At 50.9% G+C, this 18,311-nt stretch overlaps 1 protein-coding gene across 2 annotated transcripts in view; it reads left to right on the top strand.

Moving 5' to 3' along the window:
* Positions 1 to 1,138: 1,138 nt before the first annotated feature.
* The window catches only part of VAV1 (vav guanine nucleotide exchange factor 1), a 49,130-nt gene continuing 31,957 nt past the window's right edge, over positions 1,139 to 18,311 (top strand). The window contains exon 1 of one of the 2 annotated variants that reach the window (XM_028126263.2): positions 1,139 to 1,431. In XM_028126263.2, the coding sequence (XP_027982064.1) occupies positions 1,228 to 1,431 (204 nt within the window). In that variant the 5' untranslated portion in view covers positions 1,139 to 1,227. The remainder of the gene's footprint in view (positions 1,432 to 18,311) is intronic. The other variant, XM_028126262.2, reaches the window with a different exon arrangement.

The following is an 18,311-nucleotide window of genomic DNA, read 5'->3' as shown; positions in this document are numbered from 1 at the left end:
TAAAAAAGAAAAATCCAAGGGGCGTGCCTCGTGAGATAGAAGGGAGTCTATTCAGCCTAGTGGGGTGGAGGTGGGGAGAGAGAGACCTTGCATACAAAATGATTTCAGGTAATGATAAGGTCTACGAAGACAGTAAATGTTTGCTAAACGAATGGATTAATGAACGACACCATCGAAGTCTATAAGGAAAGAGATGGTGGTGGCCAGGGCCATGGCAATAAATGAATGAATTTGGGGATGTTAGAGGTAGAGACAAAAAAAGCTTCCAACCATTTATTTATTCATTCAACAAATACTTACGGAGCATGTATTTGTGCCAGGTGCTGGGAACATATGAGACAGAGATTTCTAAATAGACAATAAAGAAATAAATATAATAAAATGTCAGGTTTGTTGGATGGTGATCAGGGCTTAATGTAGGGAAGTGGAAAAGAAAGTCTGTGATTTGAAATGGAGAGGTTTGGGAAGATTTCATGAACAGGTCACATTGAGCAAAGAACTGTTGGAGGTAAGGGAGCAGCTAGCCATGAAGTTGCTTGTCGAAGGCAGAGGAGTGGCATGTGCAAAGGCCCTGTGGCAGGATTTTGGGGTAAGATTCTAGGGTGTCCTGGGTGAGGAGGCCTGTGTGGCTGGAGCAGAATGCGTGAGGGAAAGTGGTGAGTGGAAGAGGTGAGGGCAGGGAGGCCATGTCATGTAGGGCCTTGTTGGCTGCAGGGCAGTGGGCTGTAAGAAGAGGAGGGACATCATGACTTGCCCAGATGCTCACAGGTGTTCTCCTCCATGGGGAGGACAGACTGTGGGGGCGGGGGTGAGCCTGGGCACCAGGGTAGAGGAGAATACGCTCATTCAAGCTAGGACATTGGGTGCCCACGTGGGGTGGAGGCAGGGCAGAGAGGGTTCAGAAGAGAGCAGATCTTGAGTCTGTTGCTGAGAGGGTTGGATACGGAGGAAGGCAGCAGGCCTCAGTAACTCCGCCAGCAGCCCCCCACCCCCAGTGCCCGGGCCTGTGTTGAGCTGGTGGGGGGAAGAGATGCCAGGGCCTGAATAGAAGGGGATGGGCTGCAGGTGCTCCCGCCTCCCCCCCCCCCCACGGCTCCGCCTCCTCCACCCCCTCTCAGGGCGACAGTTACAGGCAAAGAAGAGGAAGTGGTAGCTAGCTAGCTTAGGCAGGCAGGCAGGCGGTGGAGGCCGCAAGGGCGCGCGGGCTGACCCGGCAAGGCAGCGGCCATGGAGCTGTGGCGCCAGTGTACCCACTGGCTGATCCAGTGCCGGGTGCTGCCCCCCAGCCACCGCGTGACCTGGGACGGGGCCCAGGTGTGCGAGCTGGCACAGGCCCTCCGGGATGGCGTCCTTCTGTGTCAGCTGCTCAACAACCTGCTGCCCCATGCCATCAACCTGCGTGAGGTCAACCTGCGCCCCCAGATGTCCCAGGTGAGCCTGCCACTGGCTGGAGTGCCAAGGGTTGGAGGTGGGGGCCACCCCTGGCTGGCACCAGGAGACTTAATACACTGAAACTCTGGGCCTGTGATATAGAAGAGAATATGCTCCGGACTCTGGGACTGGCACAAGGGAAGGGGGGAGGGATGGAGGGGGCAGTAAACTCTGAGATCCGGGCGTGTCTCACCCAAGGGTAACAGGAATGGGTTAATAGGCTCTGGGTTAGTGCACATCTAGGCTAAGAACTGACAAACTTGGGGTTAAAGCTTCCAAGCCCCTGGCTGACTCCACTGAGGCCTCAAAACCCCAGATGGGACTGTATGGGGGTCTTGAGGGTTACCTGGGAACTCCCAGGCGGCCAACAGGTTGCCTGAGGTTTTCACCTCCTTTGACACCACCCCCCCACCTTCTGCCTATGGGGGAGGGGCCTCCATCAACTTCTTCCCCCACATGTGTCTCCTCCTCCCAGGCCCTGGGCCCCTTCCTTCCCCTCACATCTTCTTCCCCTTCGCTTCCTGCCTGGGCTTGGGGCGCGTGGGGCGGGTGGGGGGCTGTGGGCCCCCGGGCTCTGGTCTTCCTAGCTCTACCCATCCCAGGGAGACATTGAGAAAAGCCTTGGTCTTGAGCCCAAGAGTAGGTCCTGGGGTTTTGGAGCCTAGAAATAACTGCTCTTTCTCTGTAGGGATTACTGCAAAGACCCAGGTTCCGGGGGGGAGGTGGACTGTACCGAGCAGGGCCCTGCTAGACTCAGGAAATATATTCAAATCCCTGTTTGAATGCGGTTGGGGTGGAGGAGGTGACGTGACTGGATCCCCTCTCTGTAGCCCCTTCTCTGGGTCCCTGTGGTCTCCTGGGTGCTGGGTGGAAGCTGTGTATGCTGGGGGTCTGGGGGCTCTGGGTGCCTCACCTGCCTTGGGAGTCTGAGAGGACACTCACCTCTGGCTCTCAGGCTCCACTCTGCAATGAAAGCTTTGTGTCAGGGAGCTGTGGATTGGTGGGGGGCCTTTTCTCTGGTCCAAGATCCGCCACGTGCGGATGCAGAGGGGGGAAGTAACTGCTCAGGGAGGGGGCCCATGGGGGTTCCTGGGGGGGCATTCCCTGGGGACACAGCCTTGGGGTTGGGGAGGTGGGTGGCCCACCCTCCTTAGTCCAGGCCGGGCTTACTGAAAGGATGAGGGAACTCCAGAGGCCCAGCCCCTCTGGCCACAGGCCATCCCAGATTTGCATACATTTGCTAACCTCCTGGCTTTTAGCAGATGGGGAAGTAGCCATGGGACCTGTCAGGCCCCGGACCCACAGGCGGCCAAGGTCCCCAGTGAGGCTTTAATGGCAGCTGATGGGGAACTGGATAAACTTGAGGATGAACTTCCACCCCTGCCTACATCTTGTGTACTGCTGGTTGTCTAACGAAGGGCACGGGGGCATGGCCTTAATATCTGGGAAGGCAGCTGTGGGGGCTGCAGGGAGGCAGCCTTCTTCTTTGCGCCAGGTGGTGCCAGGCCTGGCCCTCCGGGTGCTCCCAGACTGAGGAAATGGACACCCCCAGCCCTGTGCGGTCGTGACTGGGACAGAGGGAGAAACCTCAGGGCTGGGAGCCCTGAAGCAAAGGCGAGACATGGGCTGGCGACGTCAGGCTTTATGCAAGAGGGGACATTTGTGCTATGTTTTGAAGAGTGAGCATGAGCTTTCTCATTGCTCTGGCTTCCTATGCCCAGCTGTGTCAGGCCCCAGGCCGCACAGGGCTGTTCCCCCATCCTCTCATATGGAGCTCTGAGCCTTCCTGTCTCTGCTCATCTTGTCTCCCCTCAAAGCTCAGCCCTGTGCCCTGTTCACAGTGGAGATGTGTGCGCCAAGCGAAAAGGTGGTTCCACTGGGGTGGAGGGAGGTGACGCAAGCACAGAACAGCTTCTCTGGGTTTGCAGGGCCCCGTCTGTCCATTGACTTAAGCTGGGGCCACGGACCGCCCTTGGGGTGCGGAAGGGCAGAGGGAGAAAAGGGGAGAATGATCCCGACGGGAGCGCCGTAGATGAAGGTGTGGCAGCCGGAATTTGGATGCTTCTCAGTTCCTCTGCTTTTTCTCAGTTGTTTCCCGGGAAGAGGGCGGAAAGAGCGCCTGCGCTCAACGGCAATTGGGGCGTATGTCAGGCCTCTTCTCGGTGCTGGGATGGCGGGAAGGAGACCCACACGGAGCCCTGTCACTGAGGAGCCCGTCTTCCAGTGGGCAAGACCGACAGTGAGCAAATAAGGAAACGTTCACCTTGTGGGCAGGCGGTATGTGCTCTGGAGAAATCAAAGCAGGAAAGGGAGCTCCTGAGTGTGGGGCTTGCACCCTTGAATAGGTGGTCCTGGAGGCCTCACTGATAAGGTGACATTTGGGCAGGGACATATGGGGAAATGAGGCGATGAGCCTTGTGAATCCGGGGACACAGTGCTCCTGGCAGGGGTACTGCCAGTGCAAAGGCCCTGAGGCAAGAGCTTGTGGGTGGCCTCAGAGTCTGCTGGGGATGGCTCAGGGCTGAAGTCAGACCAGAGTGTCTACAAGCCGATGGTCCCTCTGAGATCTGAGGCCGAGGGAGGATCATATCACAGGTGGCACCCTGACCACCAGACATCCTAACTCACCTCCTCTCTCTGGGAGTCCACATTCTGGGTTGCAGAGATGAAACTTGAAGGCCAAGGGAGTGGAGAGGAAGGGACGAATGTGGCAGTCATTGTGGGAAAGACCCACCAGGGCGTGGGAGCTGATTAGACCTGGTGGAGAGGCAGGCTCTGGGGCCCGGATGATGTCGAGGTCCCCATCCTGTGAATGCCCGGGCCACTGACAGAGGCAGGGGAGAGGGAGGGAGAGTTAGAAGAGGGGCCAGCTGGAGGGCAGAGGCTCTGAGGGGCCAGACCTGGGTTCAAATCCTGATGCCACCACTTCCAAGCCTCAGTTTCCCCATCTGTGAGATGTGGATAAAAATGGGACCTTTATTTCGAGGACTGTTGTGCTATTTCAGTACTGCTTAGCATGGGGTCTGACACCTAATAAACCCTCACTAAAAAGTCTCCTTAGGAAGGATATGGGGTAGCAAGAGGGTCACGCAGCACGCAGGAGTCTAGGTTGGGGTAGTATTTCTCAGCTGAGGTGATTTTGCCCCCCCCCCCCCCGGGGCATTTGGCAATGTCTGGACCCGTTTTTGGTTTCATCACGTCTGAGAGATGCTACTGAAATCTAGTGGTTGGACGTCAAGGATCCTGCTCAGTATCCTACACGGCTTCACACAGCAGAGAATTCTCTGCCCCAAACGTCAATAACGCTGAGGTTGAGAGACCCTGTGATCGGGGACAGAGAGCTGCAAGAGTCTTTAAAATATTTATTTGGGTGAATAATACATTCATATGGTTCAAATATTAAAACACATAAAAAGGAGGGGGGCGCCTGGGTGGCTCAGTCGGTTAAGCGACTGCCTTCGGCTCGGGTCACGATCCTGGAGTCCCGGGATCGAGTCCCGCATCGGGCTCCCTGCTCGGCGGGGAGTCTGCTGCTCCCTCTGACCCTCCCCCCTCTCATGTGCTCTCTCTCATTCTCTCTCTCTCTCTCAAATAAATAAATAAAATCTTTAAAAAAAATAAAAATAAAGAAAATGACTGCATGGTATGCTGGATAGTCCATTTATTTAACAAATGACTTATATTGTGTTAACTATGTGCCAGGCATTAATCCAAACCAGGGGCCAGCAAACTACAATCCAAAAGTTGAATCTGGACCACAGCATGTTTTGTTTTTTTTTAAAGATTTTATTTATTTATTTGAGAGAGAGAGAGAAAGAGATAGAGAGATAGATAGAGAGAGCATGAGTGCACTAGCAGGGGGAGAGGGAGAAGCAGGCTCCCCCCTGAGCAAGCACCCTGGGATCATGACCTGAGCTGAAGGCAGATGCTTAACTGACTGAACCACCCAGGGACCCCTGGACCACAGCACGTTTTTATAAATAAAGTTTTATTGGCACACAGCCATGTCCATTGATTCACATATGCATTGTCTACGGCTGCTTTCCAGCTACAGCCACGGAGCTGAGGGGTTGCCATAGACTGTCTGGCCTGCAGAGCTGAAGATATCAACTATCCAGAGCTTTGTAGAAAAAGTTTGCAGATTCCTGTTGTAAACATTTTCTTTTCTTTTTTTTTTTTTTTAAAGATTTATTGTTTGTTTTAGAGAGAGAGAGAGCTAGAGAGAGCACGAGTGGGAGGAGGGGCAGAGGGGGAGGGAGAGTCCCAAGCTGACGCCACGCTGAGCGCTGAGCCTGATGTGGGGCTCAATCTCACGACCCTGAGATCACGACCCGAGCTGAAACCAAGAGTCGGTCGCTTAACCGACTGCACCGCCCAGGCGCCCCGTAAACATTTTCTATATACTAACTTGTTTAATTCTCATAACACCCTAGGTGGTAGATGGTATGTTATCCTCATTTTTCACACGAGGAATTGAGACACAGAGGCGTCAAGTAACTTGCCTCGGGGAGCCTAACTTGAAAGCGGCAGAGTTGGGGATTGTAACCCTGGACAGCCTGGTTCTGGGATTCTTGCTGTCCACAGTTACCCAAAACTGGCCCTATCCCATTGCTCAGTGGGGTGATCATTTATTTTCTCATCCTCTCTATCAGTGGACACTTGGATTGTGCCAGGCTTCTGTTAACGACACATTTACTTCAACCATTAACCTTGTCCATGAATCATTTTTTGACTCCTCCTCTGTGTGACCTTGGGCCTGTTACCTAACCTCTCTGTGCCTAAGTATCCTCATTTCTAAAATGGGGATAATAAATTCCTATCTTTAAGCATAATGAATTACTATAAAGAACCTAGAAAAGTCCCTGGCTACACAGGAATGTTATTATTGCTGCCATACACATGAGTAAGTATCTCCATGGAAGAAGTTCTCAGAAGGATTTGCTGGCTCAAAGTGTCTGAGCCTTTGTATTTTTGGTAGATATTGCCAAATTGTTCTCCATATGGGCCTGTTCCCATGTGGGCTATTCCAATTACATTACCACTAACAAAGCATGAGAGTGCTTACTGGCCATCACCTTGCCACAGACTGTTCTGTTGTTAAGCTCTTGGAGTCTTGCCAACTCATGGGTGATAAATGGAGCTCATTATGGCTCAATTCACATTTCTCTTATTCTGAGTGAGGTTAGACCTCTTTTCCTTTGTTTAAGAGCTATTTCTCTTTTCTCTTGGTGAAGTAATATCTGTTCATATCATTTGCCCATTGTCTTTTTTCCTTCTGGGACTGCTGTCCTTTCTTACTGATTTTTAGGAGCTCTTTATATATTAGGCTGGCTTGAAATTCAAATCAGGTACTTACTACCTTTGTTGTCTTGAAGAAAAAAAACATTGCTTGACCTATCTGAGCCCTGGTTGTCTTATCTATAAAATGGGGATGTGGACAGCATGTTTATCTCAGGGGTTGTATGAGGGTAAAATGTGATAGGTTAAGTTGAATTCCTTACTGGTGTGATTGATGTGCTAAATTTAGCCAATGCTGAAATAGTGGGAGGCACTCGTTTTTGTTAATTTGATTTCAGTCAGTCTGAGTTGGCTATATGTTGTGGTATAAGTCAGGGTGTGTAATGTTACCTGCTGTGCCAAACTACACACTTCAGTAGCAGTAAGGGTTTACTTCTTGCTCACATCACAATCTAGTTTGGGTCAACTGGGGGGTTAAGGGAGTGGCTCTTCTTTACAAAGTACCTACAGGACCTGGGCTCCTTCCATCCCATGGCCCTACTCTCCCTAAAGCCCTTGGAGTTCTTCCTATCCCAGAAGTGGTGCTGTCACCTCCATTCTTGATCCATTGCCCAGAACTCCATCACGTGGTCCCATCCAACTGCAATGGTTTAGGCTGAGAATGGTTTAGCCGGGAGCTAGGGCAGACAGGAAGTGGTTGGGTGGACATAGAAGAGAATGCTGTAGAACCCCAGAAGGATGCCTACCTGGCTTCAGAGATGCAGGTCTGGAGGGGCTGACTTGGAGGAAGCCGTAGTGGGATAAGGAACAAGGGGGGCTTGAATCAAAGCCACGAGGGAAGAATTCAGCTAGGGACTGGGGAGCCTGGGTGGGAGCAAATCTCAGCAAAGTAGGTTGGGTTGGGCTGTTTGGAAGACCTCATCACAACATGTTTACTACGGCTGATGGGGACGGAAGTCTGGGAGGGCCAACATTTGGTATTGTGCCTTCTTTTCTTCCATTTTGTTCTGTACACTGACTTCCTTTTAGGCCTTGTACTGGGAAATGTCACCCTTTAGGACTTTCCACAGAGGAGGCTGGAAAAATCCTGTCCCTCTCCTGCTCCCAGCCCTCCCATGGCTCCCCATTGCCTTTGGGGCAAAAGACAAAGTCCTCACCCTGGCCCATGAGAGTCTATGCATTTGGCCTCTGGCCACCTCCTGGCCCTCCCCTCCCCCCCTCTTCCCTTTCCTCACTCTACTCCAGACACAGGAGTCTCCTCGCTGTTCCCAGAGCCCACCAGGTCTGATCCAGCCTCAGGGCCTTTGCACATCTGTTCTTTCTCCATGGATCTGTCTTCCACCAGATATACACTGTGATTGTTCTCTTATCTCCTTCAGGTTTCTTATCAGAGAACTTCCCTGGTTTCCACACATAAGATTATGCCCCTTACCCCCCCCCCCACACTCCCTCTTCTTTTTCTTATTTTATTTTTCTCCATGGCACTTACAGCCCTCTGACCTACATAGTTTTTACTTCTTTGCTTATTATCTGCTTCCCGCACTGGAGTGTCAGGGCAAGGCTTTTGTCTGTTTGGTTCACAGTTGTGTCCCTGGTGCCTAGAAGAGCACCGGGCACATAGTAGGTGCTCAATAAATATTTATCAACTCTTCACTTCATTCAATTTATTCATCCTTCCTTTAATACTGGGAGAGCAAATCATAACTTATGTCCTGTTTCATACACACAATTTAATTGATACATGATCACACTCATTTGTTGACATATTGTCTTTGGCTGCTTTCATTACATGAATAATCGTGACAAAGATGCTATGACCTGCAAAGCCAAAAAAAAAAAAATTTGCTGCCTGTCTCGTTACAGAAAGAGTTTACCAATTGATCCCTGATTTAGTGGGTATTTGTTGAGTGCTTACTTATTATTGGTTAGTGGTGGTTGGTTAGCAGTGGCTAAGCAAGTGTCTAGGCCTCTCTTGCCTTTGGTTTTCTCACTGGTAAAATGGGGAAAGTGATGATGATGATGCTAGTAATAATACTAATGATGACATCACCCATGTCATGGATATTTCCTTGGGTTAAGCCATGCACAGGATGATGGAGAATGCCATGATGATTAACACACAGATCCTCATGCAGCTCATGGAAATAGATGAGGAAGTAGGCAATTACCCAAGAGTAGAACACACAGTCAGCTGATGGGTGGGTGGAGCCCAGGGCATTATGGGAGCAGAGAGGCGGGAAACCCCAGAAGCAACCACGGTAGGCGTCTTGGAGGAGGTGACATGGCAATTGAGTGTGGAGGTTGGGGCATATTTGAGGAGCCAAAAGAAGTTCTGTTTGTCTCCCTTGTTAACATTAATGCCAGGAAGTGGGCAGTACCCAAGGGTGTGTTGGGTGGGCACAGCTGAGCTTCTAAAGATCTCACCACAATGTACAGATTAACTGTCCCCCTTTGATAGTGGGGATGGTGTTCTGAGACCTGGGCTTTAGGAGGAACTTGGGAGTCAGGTCCCTTGGGGAAGAGATAAGGGATGTTCAGTTGGAGAAATTTGAAGTTTGAGGAAATTCTGAGCTCAGTCTGCAGAAATTTTAACCAAGAGTTTTAGACTTAGTGACCAAAAACCCAACTGAAACTGCCTTTGTAAAAAATAATATTTACTAGCTCACATAACTGAAAAGCTTAGGAGAAAAAAGCTTCAGGTCCAGCTGGATCCAGGGGCTTTATCTCAGGATCACCTCCACCCCCTTTTCAGTTGTTTTCCTCCATTCTCAGTCATCCTTTCCCCTCATGGTGGCAGGCAAGGGTGCCCAGCTGCTCCAAATTTAGATGCCCACATTTTTGTGTACAGTGGAAAATAGCAGCTCAAGCCCCAATCTATGCTTCACTGGGCATGATTTCTTTGTGTATGTGTGTTGTGTGGGTGTGGGGGGAGTCACATATCTGTTCCTCAACCAATTGTTGTGGTTGGTAGAATATGTGGCTCTGATTGGCCAGGCTGAGGTCACATATCTATCTATTTCTGGAGATGGGGAGGAGTCGACCCCACCCAAAAGAGCTAGACTAGAAGGAGGACGGGTGGCTCCCAGGGGACACTGCGGGGCTGCTAGCAGAAGAATGGGAATAGCTGTCAGGAGGCAATCGGTGTTTACACTGGCATCAAGTATGAAGTTGCTGCACAGCCTCTTGCCAGACCCCACCGCTGACAACTGGAGCCCCATCTTTCTCCGTCCTGGGGGCTGCTCTGTGCATCATAGGATGCTTGACAGCATCCTTGACCTCCACCCACTTGATGCCAGTAGCACCGTCTCCCCTGGAGCTGTGACAAGAAAATGTCTGCAGACATTGTCAAATGTCCCATAGGAGGTAGAATCCCTGCCCCCCCCCCCCCCCCCCCCACTGAAACTCTGTTTTGGAGGGAGTGAGCTTCTGATCTTGGGGAGGGTCCACAGAGACATGCACGGACAGTTACTGTCTGGGGACAGTGAAGAAGAGATCGAGAGCTTCATTGAGTTAGAATAATCACTTATTTTATTATCAGCAACAGGAGCTGTGCTGAGTGCTGGGGCTATGGGAAAGAACACAGCAGACACATTCTCTGGTCTCCTGAGTTCATGGCCTTGTGGGGAAGAAGGGCAGTATACTTGTTTCCTGTGGCTGCACTAACAAAGGACCACAAGCTGGATGGCTTAAAATACCAGAAATATATTGTCTCACAGTTCCAGAAATTAGAGGTCTGAAATCAAGGTGTGAGCAGGATCGAGCTCTGTCTGGAGGTTCTCGGGGAGAATCCATTCCTTGCCTCTTCCAGCTTCCAGTGGCTCTTGGTGTTCCTTGGCTCCTGACTGTCACTCTGTCTTCACCAGCTTGTCTCCTCTGTGTCTATCTGTCTGTGGGTCTCTTCTGTGTGTCTCATGTGAGGACACTTGTTGGTGAATTTAGGGCCCACCCCAGTAATCCAGGATGATCTTGTGATCTCGAGATCCTTAACTTAATGACATCTTGCAAAGTCCTTTTATTATTTTTCCCCCCCAAATAATGTCACATTCACAGGTAGGTTCTAGGGATCTAAAGTAGTTATATCTTTTGGGGTGGCCACCATTCAACCCACTGTAGACAGTAAAAAAGCAAATCAACAAAATATTACAATAAATGCTGCAGACAAAATAAGCTAGAGGTCAAGATGGAGGAGAGGAAAGGGGCATACTTCTGGAGGTTGGTCAAGGAAAGCTGAAAGCTGAAGGCTGAGGAGCTAGCTCTGGGAAGAATGGGCTGAGGAGGGTAAATGCCATGCAAAGGCCCTGTGGTGAGGAGGGTCTAAATGAAGGTGAATAGAGAAGGGAAAGTGATGGGATTAAGGTTGTGAGGAAGGTGCTTCGCTAGTGTGGCTGTGGGTATGTGTGCACAATTAGATGTGATGGGAAGTCCTTGGAGGGTTTAAGCAAATTGGTGGGTTAAGGAGGTCCCTCTAGCTGCTCTGTGGGGACTGGACTGTTAGAGTGATTGAAATGGCAATGAGGGGACATGGGTGGAGGGGTTGATGGAGATGTCCCACAGGGATGTGATGGTGGCTAGACTAGGAGTCAGGAACAGTCGATGGGCTCACATTTCAGTGGTTGTGCTGGTCAGACTTCCTGACAGACCAGATGGGGGAGGGGTCGAAGTGAACGAAAGGAGGTGAGATGATGTCTAAGTTTGTAGCTTAGGAACCTTGTGAATGGGGGCAATACTTGCTAAGATGGGAAGGCTGGGGAGAGTCAAGTTTGGGGGAAATTCTGATGGGGCTGAGTTACCCTGGAGATGGAAGGCAGCACAACATACTGGTTAGTGCAGTGGTTCTCAACCGGGGGTGTGGGGAGCAACTCTGTCCCCCCAGGGGACATTTGGAAATGCCTGGAGATATTTTTGGTTCTCACTACTGGAGGGAGTGGTGTGCTCCTGGCATCTAATGGGTAGAGACCAGGGATGCTGCTTATATCCTAAATGTTCTGTAATCCCAGGACAGCCACTGAAGTATCAATTGTGCTGAGGCTGATAAACCCTGTAACTCTAGTTACAGGGGGGTCTGGGTTCTAGTCTTGACTGTGTGATCTTGGGTGAGTTACTGTACCTTTCCGTCACTCAGTCTCCCCACCTTTCAAATGGGGGTCAGGATAGTCCCTGACTTATAGGTCTATTACAAGAATTAAATGAGTGAATGGTTGTAAAGTTGTCACATGCTGCAAGCCGTACCGCGTAGTGATTGGTAAGCAAACTCATAGGGGGAGATGAGATCATTTGGGGAGGGAGGAGAGAGAGAGAAGAAAAGGGGTCTGAGCCTCAGGGTGTAGCTGCATGGAGAGGTTGGGGAGAGAAGGAAGAAGAAGCCAAGGAGTCAGAAGAGAGCCAGTGACTTAGGAGGAAAGCTAGAGACCAAAAGAAGAAAGTGTATTGACAGTGAGGTGTTGGTACTTTGAAACGAACAGTTTTATCGAAGTGGATGGAAAGAGTGTCAGAGAGTATAATAAATAACAACAGTAGAAGCAGGTCCATTTATGGAGCACTTAATATGTGCAAGTGTTGTTCCAAGTATGTAACACTTATAACTCATTTGATTTTCACAGCAAATCCATGGAGTAGGTGCCATGATGTTCAGGTTATCTCTTCTGCAAATCAAACCACCCCAAACTTAAAGATGTAAGACAACTATTTTAGAATTCTCACAGATTCTGTGAGTCAGGAATTCATATGGAGTGTGGGGATGATGGTTTTTCAGCCCCACGATGAGATGTCTGAGGGCTGGAATCAGCTGGAGGAGCCTTCCCCTGCACGCTGGGAGTCTGGGATGGGGTGACTGAGCTCAGGCTGGGGCTGTTGACTGGAGCAGCGGCCCGTGGCCTCTCCATGTGGCTTGGGCTTCCTCACAACATGGTGACTGGGTTTTGAGGAGTGTGGAGAGATCAAGGGTTTCTCAAGGTGGAAGCTGCAAGTTTTCTTCTGACCTACTTAGAGACCAGGTGGTGTCGCTTTGCTGTAATTTGCTAAGACCAGCCTGGATTCAAGGGCCGGGGAATCAGACTGCACCTCCCGATGGTGATGTGACAAGTCCCACTGCAGAAGAGCATGCTGGACGGGTGCTATGTTCGTGGCTATCTTTGGAAAGCACAACCTGTTTTCATTATTATCCTAGTCTCACAGATGAGGAAATGGAAACATGGAAAATTTAAGTGAGTTGCCCAAGTGAACAAGTAACTATGTTGGGATTTGAACCCCCAAACCTGTGACCATAAGCACTATATGAATATCACCTCTTTGAGGTGGACATATGAAACTTTTAAGTGGTTATGGAGATAGTCTTGGATTCAAAGTTCTGGTTTTCTCAGTCAGGGTTTAGCCAGGAAAGCAGAAAACATCTTAGATCTTTCAGACAGAGAGGATTTAATTTGGGGAATGGCTAATGGGTGATGAGGGAGCTGAAAGACAGTTAGGGAATACTGAGGTAACCCAGAGAGTGGCCACTGGGCTGGAGAAACAGTAGAAGAGGTGGTGTGACCAGGGTCCAGAGGCCAGAACCATTCAGGGGAGCCAGGACCTTCTGCAAGCACTGCCATCAGGGAGCGGAGACCAGGAAGGAGAGTATTTGCGGCTGAAGAGGCAGAGCAAGAGAGGGAGAAATACCTTGGCTTCTCTTCCTCCCGCGCTTTGGTTTCCTGCCTGGGCATCCCATTGGCTGAGCCTACCTGGAAGCCAGGGTGCAAAGGAGACTGGGAAATGTAGTTCCCTTTGCTGTGACACAGAGCAAAGGGCAGGCAGGGAATGGATCTGAGAGCAAACCGACCAATGGTCCTCATAGTAACTGCCTCTTGGAGCTCAGTGCTATCTCAACGGGAGCTGCTGTTATTGCTATTTGCCTGAGAACGGGTGAAATGCAATGGTTTCATTTCCCGAGGCGGGGTCCTCTTTAGTTCTAATGGTTCTGGTGGTTTTGGAGTTTAGTTTAATCTTAGATCAAACCCAGATCTCCTTTCTGAGGACTCTCCACCAGCACAGAGCTCATCAGCCTTCCACCAGACAACCCATCAGAGATCTGCCTGCAGTAATTATGTCCCTGGCTTCCTCCAGGTCACCTCTAGTCCTGGTAGAATACCACAGCAACTTCATGGCTCCTCAATGGACATGTTTCCGGAAATCCACCTTGGGGTGTCTGTCTTGTGCCTCTCTGCCCTGGGGACTCAGAATGATCCCCACATGGGTGTAACATCCAGCACCCCAAAAGATGTGGGCCTGTTCCCTTCAGTGTGATCTGCGCTGGAGTGTGGGACCAGGGGAATTAGGGAAAAGGCATTGACCATTTGTGCTTCCTTCTCAGGGACCCTGAGATATGGCCAAAGGGTGGAATGCTCTGGTGACAACCACCTGTCCCATTTTGATTACACAGTTTTTTTTTTTTTTTTAATTATTTAGAGAGGGAGAGGTGGGGGAGGGGCAGAGGGAGAGAGAATCTTTTTTTTTTTTAATATTTATTTATTTATTTGAGAGAAAGACACAGAGAGAGCACAAGCAGGGGGAGAGGCAGAGGAAGAGGGAGAAGCAGACTCCCTCCTGAGCTGGAGCCCAACGTAGGGCTCGATCCCAGGACCTGGAGATTGCGACCCAAGCCAAAGGCAGATGCTTAACCATCTGAGCCACCCAGGCGCCCCATGGAGAAAGAGAATCTTAAGCAGTCTCCATGCCCAGCATGGAGCCTGACGCGGGGCTCAATCAACCCTGAGGTCGTGACCTGAGCCGAAATCAAGAATCGGATGCTTAGCCTACTGAGCCCCCCAGGCACCCCTGACTACACAGTTTTGATATCCAGTTTTGGTAAATCAGCACCTGATACTGCCCTTGGTTCACTCCCTCCCACTCCTACTTTCTCACGTTGCTCCAGCCACACTGGCCTCCAACCTCTTTTTCCAATGCACCAGGCAGTGTCCTGCCTCAGGGCTTTTGCCTTGGCTGTTCCCTCTGCCTGGAATGCTTTTCCTCCAGGCACCCACCTGGATCATTCCATCCTTCAAGCCCTTACTCCAATGTCACATTCTGAGAGAAGCTCCCCAGACCTTATTTAAAACTGCACCCCTTCCTAGCGCTCCCCTCCCCTTACCCCACTACTTTTCTCCCTTCGTACTCACCACCTTATACATACATACCCGTGTAACACTTCGGTGGTGTGTCTCCTTCTACCGGAGAGTCAGCCTCATGCCAGCAGGGATGTGTATCTCTTTTGTTCACAGCTGTATCCCCATGACTTGGATCAGTACGTGGGGCATAGTCGATGCTCAATAAATATTTGTTGAATCAATGAAGGGGTGGTTGCAAGATTAAAGCGCTCTGTCATGCCGCTCCATCTGATCATACGCTATGCACACTCTCGGTCTGCTTCTTTCACTGGGCACCATTCTTCTGCGATTTATCATAGCGCTGTGTGTATCAGTCCTTCATACCTTATTCCTGAGTTGAATTCCAGCGTATGGACGCCCCACAGTGTGCTCACCCTTTCTCCTCTTGATGGACACTTGGGTTGTCGCCATGTTTCGGCTGACGCTGATATGGCTGCTGTGAACATTCAGCTCCGTGTGAACACTTGCTTTCGTTTCTCGGTGTAAACGCCTGAAGGTAGAATAAGTTGTGTGGTAGATGCGCGTCTAACCTTTTAAGAAACTGCCAAACCATTCTTCCAACTTGGTTGCACCATTGACACCCCAGCCAGAGGTGCGTGAGGGTTGCCTGGAGCACTTCTCTTGCTTTGCCATCCCTTAGTCCTTGGCTTTATCAGACACCTTTCCCATTTAACCAGATCCCTCCCGGGGCTCCCTATGCTGTTTCCCATGCTCACTCACCCACCACTGTTGTAACCAATCAATTATTAATGCCACTGTCTGCTCAGTGTCCATCTCCCCACTAGACTATAAGCTCTTTGGAGACAGGGTTCTGTCTGTCTTGGCCACCACCAGGTCCCGGGGCTTGGCACAGAGTAGGCACTCAATACATGCTTGCTGAATGAATGTATGACCCTGCTTGGTGGGCCAGGTGCTAGAGTGGAGATTCGGTTGGTATTTTCATTCCCAGAGCGAAGACGAGGAAGTGGAGGCACCAGATGGTGCAGTAATGCATCCAAGGTCCTTGAGCTTGCTGCGGCTGGGCTGGGAGAGGAACCATGTCTCTCTGACCACCTCGACTGACACTGAGGTGTTGAGTGTGTGTTCGGGTGAGAGAGGAGGAGACAGAATAGAGATAGGCTGGCATGGGGAAGGTTTTGAAGGCCAGGATGCAGAGTTGATGCTCTGTACCTCTGTTTCCAGGCTTTGAAGCAGGAGCACAGAACACCCACCCTCTCTGGTCTGCAAGATGAAGTCTTGCAGTCCCAAGATTAAGGGGCTTCAGGGCTGAATGCAGAGGCCCCCCCTTCTTCTGTCTCCCTGAGCAAGCCCTGGTAACAGGCATTTCCTGTTTCCGGTGGCTCCCTGGGCTGGGGTGGGGGTAGGGGAGCTGATTGCAGCAGTTGTGCTCAGCTGTGGGTCCTTGCTGCTGCTCCCTGCCCCCAGTCACCAAATGGAGCCTCTGTTCCTGCATACTGGTTCCCGAGAGGAGGGTGGCAAACTAAACCAAACTTTCTGCCTCTTTCTTTGCCTTGGGCAGAGGTTCTGCTGATGGAGGACCAGCAGGCAAAGGGGAAGTGTCTGGGTGCTGATTTGCATATGGGCAAGGTGCCAGCCCAACTCTTTGATATTCTGGTGGAAGGGGGAGGGGGCTGAGGGGCTTACCTCACCAACACGGAGGAAGTGTTCTCACACACCCCTCCTAACTTTGGTTAAAAGGTCCCCTGTCCTTTGCCACCTCTCCCACGCTTTGGGCTACCAGAAAGTCCTTCTGGTGGTCTAACCTCAGTCATTCTTGCTGCCTGAGGGAGCCCTTTTCTTCAGCTGGCCCTACCCCAGCCTGGAGGCCTGATAAGTCATACCCCCTGTCCCCCCTTGAGATGTCACATGACTTGGGGGAAGAAGTCTCAAGACTCAGCTGATCTCCCTGAGGTCAGGAGGGAACTTCCTCCCTCAGGCCAGATGAGGCCAACTGTTCTGTTGCCCCTGGTGACTTGCAAGCCCTGTCTGGAATCAGCCTACAAGGCTGCTGGGCAGGAGAGTGTTACATGTGGTTCCTGTCACGTGCCAAACCTCCTACGTGGCACCAGGAGGCAGACTGGTGTGGTTCAAAGAGGTAGGGTGGTACAGTGGTTAAGGGCATGGCCTCTAGGCTCAGAGAACTTGTGTCTGGCTCTTCATTCCTTCCTGTGTGGCCTCAGGCAAGCGATATATCCTCACTGAGGCTCAGTTGTCTCACTTGTAAAATGTGGATTCATTTATTCACCAACTTTTACTGAGCATCTACGGGGTGCCAGGCATTGTACTAAGTGTTAAGGCCATGGCAGTGAGCAAACAACACTGAGAATCCTCTCCTTGTGGAGCTGATGTGTCAGTGTGTAAGGGAAGACAGACAGATACTAACAAAATAAGTAAGAGAAATATACAGTGCCCCAGACAATAAGCTCTGTGAAAAAACACAAAGCAAAGGGGAGGATAGGGAGTGCTAGGTGTGTGTGTGTGTGTGTGTGTGTGTGTGTGTGTGTGTGTGTAGTGCAGTTTTAAATAGAGGGACTGGGAAGGTCTCACGGAGAGTGACATCTCCTCAAAGGCCCAGAAGAGACAAGGGAAGGAGGCACCAGGTTAATTGGGGATGGACATTCTGAGCAGACGGGAACAGCCTGTGCAAAGGCCCTGGGGCATGGCCATGCCTGGCAGGTTGGAGGAACAGTGAGGAGGCCTGTGTGGATGGAGCAGAGAGAGCTAGGAGGAGAATGGGGGCAGGGGAGGGGAGGGAGGGGATGGGACAGGTCATGTGGGGTCTTGTGGTTTGCATCTGGGTAGGATGGAAGCCTTGGGAAGATTTTGACAATATTTCTCTGGCTGCCATGTTGAAAATAAATGATATGGGTCCAGGGGCAGAAGCAAGCAGTCCCAACGAGGAGGCCACCACAGTAATAATGCAGGTGAGGGATAATAGTGGCTTCGGCCTGGCAGGTGCAGAGGAGGGGCGGGATTCTGGCTGTATTTGGAAGGTGGAACCAATAGCATTTGTTGATGGGTTGGAAGTGGATGGGAGAGAAACAGAGGAGTCAAGGTAATGCCAATGTTTTGGGTTTGAACAACTGGAAGGCAGATGTCGTTAGAGCGTGCCTCCTAGATCTCAGTAGCAATGTTGTTGGGAGGATTGCACAAACCTGTGTATGCCAAACTCTTCATCTCAGGTTTGGAAGAGGCAATGCTCTCCATAAACGGTGCCTCCCCGGAAGGACTGGGGGCTCTGGAGGGGAGGGGCTGGCTCGCACAGGCAGTGCTGGTTCACTGAGTGACTCTTTAGGGACAGCTTTGGGAAATAGGGCTGTAGCGAGAAAGGGAGGGTGAGCCATGGGACAGAAAGGAAGGAACACAAGACAGCATAGAAGCACACTACTTGCTGTTCGTGGATGCGTGCACGTGTGGAGGGAATGAGGACATGGGCTGGAACGGTCCACATCTACTTGCAGAGACAGGCCACCAGTGAGGAGGGAAAGAAGAAAATGAGATCAG

This window comes from Eumetopias jubatus, unplaced genomic scaffold, assembly GCF_037043125.1.
Source record: "Eumetopias jubatus isolate StellerSeaLion01/CBP00866 unplaced genomic scaffold, mEumJub1_p1.0 scaffold_1, whole genome shotgun sequence".
NCBI lineage: Eukaryota > Metazoa > Chordata > Mammalia > Carnivora > Otariidae > Eumetopias > Eumetopias jubatus.
The sequence above is the reverse complement of the archived record's forward strand: the minus strand, read 5'-3'. Positions and strand labels throughout refer to the sequence as shown.